This window comes from Etheostoma spectabile, chromosome 8, assembly GCF_008692095.1.
Source record: "Etheostoma spectabile isolate EspeVRDwgs_2016 chromosome 8, UIUC_Espe_1.0, whole genome shotgun sequence".
In the NCBI taxonomy this organism is placed as follows: Eukaryota; Metazoa; Chordata; class Actinopteri; order Perciformes; family Percidae; genus Etheostoma; species Etheostoma spectabile.
Window position 1 is genome coordinate 5562193 of NC_045740.1, and position 4492 is coordinate 5566684.

The 4492-nt window shown below is 39.3% G+C and overlaps 1 protein-coding gene across 1 annotated transcript in view; it reads right to left on the reverse strand.

Moving 5' to 3' along the window:
• Positions 1-2862: 2862 nt before the first annotated feature.
• lmo2 (LIM domain only 2 (rhombotin-like 1)) overlaps positions 2863-4492 on the reverse strand; it is a 3987-nt gene continuing 2357 nt past the window's right edge. The window contains exon 3 of the mRNA XM_032523878.1: positions 2863-4242. Within this exon, the coding sequence (XP_032379769.1) occupies positions 4020-4242 (223 nt within the window). The 3' untranslated portion in view covers positions 2863-4019. The remainder of the gene's footprint in view (positions 4243-4492) is intronic.

Consider the following 4492-nt stretch of genomic DNA (forward strand, 5'->3'; position numbering starts at 1 on the left):
GCCATCTGGTGTTCACACTGCACGCTGCAGCAGAGTGAGGTTGATGTGTGCTGGTTGTTTCTGTGGGGTGAGTTATTTGATAAAAACAAGCTGCGAGCCTTGCGGTTTTATCCTCAGAAGGTCTCCTTGGTTTTCATGCCCACAGCTGGATGTTTTTAGGTTTACCCATACAGGACTGCTGTGACATGGGCAATGGAGATGAAACAGGCCTCCCTCAGCACACAAACACGGCACTACACTCCCGGCCTTGTGTACAGCTGGTAGGGATGACATAAGAGGCGCAGGGCTTTATTGAGTCCTGCTGAGGCTGCTGTGCAAGTCAGGGCAGTGCTCTGGTAAAGCTCAGCCTGCAGGGCAACAGAGGAGAGCTGGACGATGCAACGCAGGCCACTTGGCTGATGCTATGGGTCTCTGTAGGCCAGTGTGTTGTGTGTGTGAATGTCGTGAGATGCGACCTGGCTTCCCCTGAGCTCCAGTCTCATTAAACTCAGTGAACTCTTTGTAGAAAGGGTGCCACAGATAAAGATTACAAACCCCTCCTTAAACACTCTCTTTCTAGTCCAAGCTTTCCTTAGTAGCTCAAATTCTTACTGTATGTTGATCATCAGCTTGAAACTTACTACCTTTTATTGAGTGTATGAGAATTATTTATAAATATGTTTTTGTCCAGATGCCATGCCTGATAAAAAGGTGCTTTACTTCTGTTTGAGGTCCAGCTGTCAACAGTAATGCTAGTGGCTGTTTGAGGCTGTGAGTCAGAGCTTGGACTAAATGCTCACATATCTTAGTTTACCATGTTATCATGCTAACATTTGCTAGTTTGATTGAGAGTAATTAGCAGAAATCATTAACTATAGATGAGGAAAATCACCTTTAGGCTTCATCCTCCAGGCATCACGGGTATCTGTAGCACATTTTATGCCAATGCATCCAACAGATACGTTACTGAAAGCGCAAAATGTCAACCTGTTGGTGGCGCTATAGGAAAATCAGTGAATCACCAAAGTCAGTTGGATGTATCCTCTGAGGACCTTTAATGTCCGTATAAAATGTCAACTTAATCCATTCAATCACTGTTGAGATTTTTCAGTCTGGACAGATCGACCAACAGCTCAACATCCCCATCCTAAAAGCCACGCTGCTAGCATGGTTGAGTAGGGTTATCCATCGGTCAACTGGGATGTCTGTTATTGACATTACACAGTATAATCATTATAATATCATAAGAGATCAAACAGGGAGCTAGAGTTAATTGACCTCAAACAACATCACTGTGTAGGATAACACGTTTCTTTGTCTGTAAATGATTAATAAAAGGAATAGTTGTTCATGCTTTGCCTAAATGACGAACCAAGAAACAAAAACAATATATGCGTTTTATTATTTTTTACACCCAGCATTGAGGTTTATGAGAACTCAAACAATGAGGAAGTAATGTCAACAAACCACAGGGGTTAACAGTCCTATGTCACCAGTGTTGTAGATGTTTTAGACTGCTGAGATGCTTCCAATACTATTGTTTATGTAGTTAAAATATTATTTATTCACCACACATATTTTAAGCCTGGTCTTCAATATGGAGCTGATTTGTTGTTCAGACCACCGTGTAGTAGAGTTTTCTTTGCAGTCATTCCTCAAGCATTGCTTAATGCCACACTGACGATTCTTGACACTTCAGACCTCTAAATGAGCAAAGGCCCAGTATCCCTATGTGTACCTATATATATCATATTCCCATCTCTATTGTGGGAAAACTTGTTAGTTTCACCATAAGCATCTCTTTTAGCCAAAGCGTCATCTCAGCCTGGGTGGGTTTTTAATTCTATATGTTCATTCGCTCCTCCCTCGTCTATGAATAACCTACTGTCAGGCCACGCTAGAGACACCATCCTGGAGTGTTGTTGCTCTGCCTTACCACCCTTCTCTCCTGTTTTTCTCTCTCCTTTGCCTACGTTGCAAATCACATTTTTCACCCACTTTTTGTTGTCACTTAACGCTGCTTCTCTCACCCACTAATATGGTATGGTCAGGCGCCTTCGTTCCCAACCTCACACGCAAGAGCAATTTAAGGATTAAATTATTGATGTTATGCCTGTAAATATAACTGGGGATGGCAGGGGGTTGTGGGATGGCACTAGAGGAGCCCGCCTTGTATTTGGCAGAGTGAGTTGACAGCTGGCAGACATAAAGAAGAGAGCAGAGACTCTGTCAGGGCACCAGCCACCAGACAGCAAGGAGGGGAAAGCCTCATGATGTCATTATCATTATTTCTTCTGTTTCTCTCTCAATAATTCATTCTCTTTTTGCCCTGCCAGGAGAGTTTATTATGAGGAAAAACTGTATCCCACAAACCTAGCCAAAACAACTCTGATAACTTAACTGTTAATCATGGTTGGAATTTATGAATAAATAAATGTTTTGGTGACCTCTTGTGGCTAAGACCGGTATAACTACTAATAATTTTAATACGTTTATTGATCCCCAATGGGGAAATTACAATTTACACTCTGCATCCACACTTTGTTAGTAGTCACACACAGTCCTGAACAACACACACACACGCTCATATTGCACATACAATATGTGCACAGTTCAAAAGCAGTTGAACTGCAACTTTTCAATCCAACCGCCAATTAAACATTCAAAATTAGATAATTTTTTTCCAATTGTAAGAAGCTCCTTAGTTTCTTTTTAGCACTGCATTGTGGGAGACCACTGTCTCTCAACAGTTTACTTGAAGGATAGTGTACTTAAAACCTGCTTAGAATTAGTAGTCTGGATTGTTGTTGGGGTGTTGGTGGCTTGTAATGATTTTTAAGTTTCTATGTAACTCAAAGGAAGACAATCACGCCAAAGATTAACAATGTTTCTCTAATTGAAATTTATTTAATAGTAAATATTCAAAAAGCTACAGGTGTGTATCCAGAAAGGTGTAACAATTACAAAAGACAAAAAGTCAGTAGAATCAGTATTGCATTGGATACCTCAATCACTGGAGGGCACCACCTGTTGAACCTGGCAATACAGTGCAATCATTCTGATCAGGACTTTTTAATATGGACTTTGTATTCCATTTGTGACATGAAAATCTGGTAATGCTTAATTTTACAGGTCTGTAATTTGCTAATCAATTATCACTATTTTCTTAGGGAAGTTTCATACAAAACTATTCATATAAAAAGCAGAGAGTCAGTGCAGCAGGTTGAACATGCAAGTATAATTCAACACATATGGAATATTAAACTTCCAATGATTAATGAATAATGAATCAATATTTATTTGGATTTAAAATAGAGCAGTTCCTTTGATGAAGTTTCTATTTTCCTTTATAATTAGTACCAGTGGAAGAAAGTAAGTACATTTACTCAAGTATGTACTTAAGTACAATTTTGAGGTACTTGTACTTGAGTATTTCCATTTTCTGCTACTATATTTTTCTACTCCAATGGCCTATATTTTAAAAGGAAATATAAAGGACTTTTTACTGGTCAAAGTTCTTTTGATAACTTAAGTTACTTTGCAGATTCAGATTAACCATAAAAATATGGTAATAATTCTCAGGAAATTATCTATACATAAAATAAAACTACTGACATTCTCATTGAACATGTCAGACTCCGGAGCAGACTGCAGTGATGAAACAGTGTTTGACTACAAGAAACTTGAAAAAGATTTAGTTTTTGTTAATTGCTAAAGTTCTAAAATTCCAATGTGTATAACAAATGACTATTATTGCATGTTTATGTATTTCCAGTATTTAAGCATTTTTGTATTTAAGGATGAAGCCTTAAATGAAAAAGCTTTGTTATTCCTGGTTCAATCTTCATTAGTCTCTAGCAGGGAGCCATGCAGAGATGTAGCCTCTCTTTTAATGTTAAAATTATTCCATGTAACTGTCAGATGCATGACAAAGCCTGCACAGGCTGCAAAAAGTCAGTTTACCAATGGTTTTGTTCCTTTCAAAGCCAGCATGGGAAAAAGTCAGGGTGACGCTCCTTCATGTTGAGCAAGAGATTCTGCTAAACCATGTTATTGTTGAGTTTGGTCCACTCAAAGATGTCCTGCTCGCACACAATGTCTGAGTTGATGAGCAGGTAGCGGTCACCCACGCAGAAGTGCTTCTGGCAGGCGGCACACTTGAAGCACTCCAGATGGTAAACCTTGTCCCGAACACGCATCGTCATCTCAAATGCTCGAATCCTCTTCTCACAGGAAGCACAGAGACCGTCCTGACCGAAAAGCCTGAATGGATGAGAAGATATCAACATAATACTGAGAAGCTCTAAAACATGAAATTTTAAGGAAACCCTTGTGTCTCCATTTAACTACTGTGGTTCTATTTCCCTGACCATATACCTATATACTGGAATAATACTACTTCCATGTAAATGTGCTGTATTTATATAGTGCTTTTCTAGTCTTAACAACTACTCAAAGCACTTTTACATCATACAGATGTACATTCACCATTCACACACTGTGCCCGAGGCTG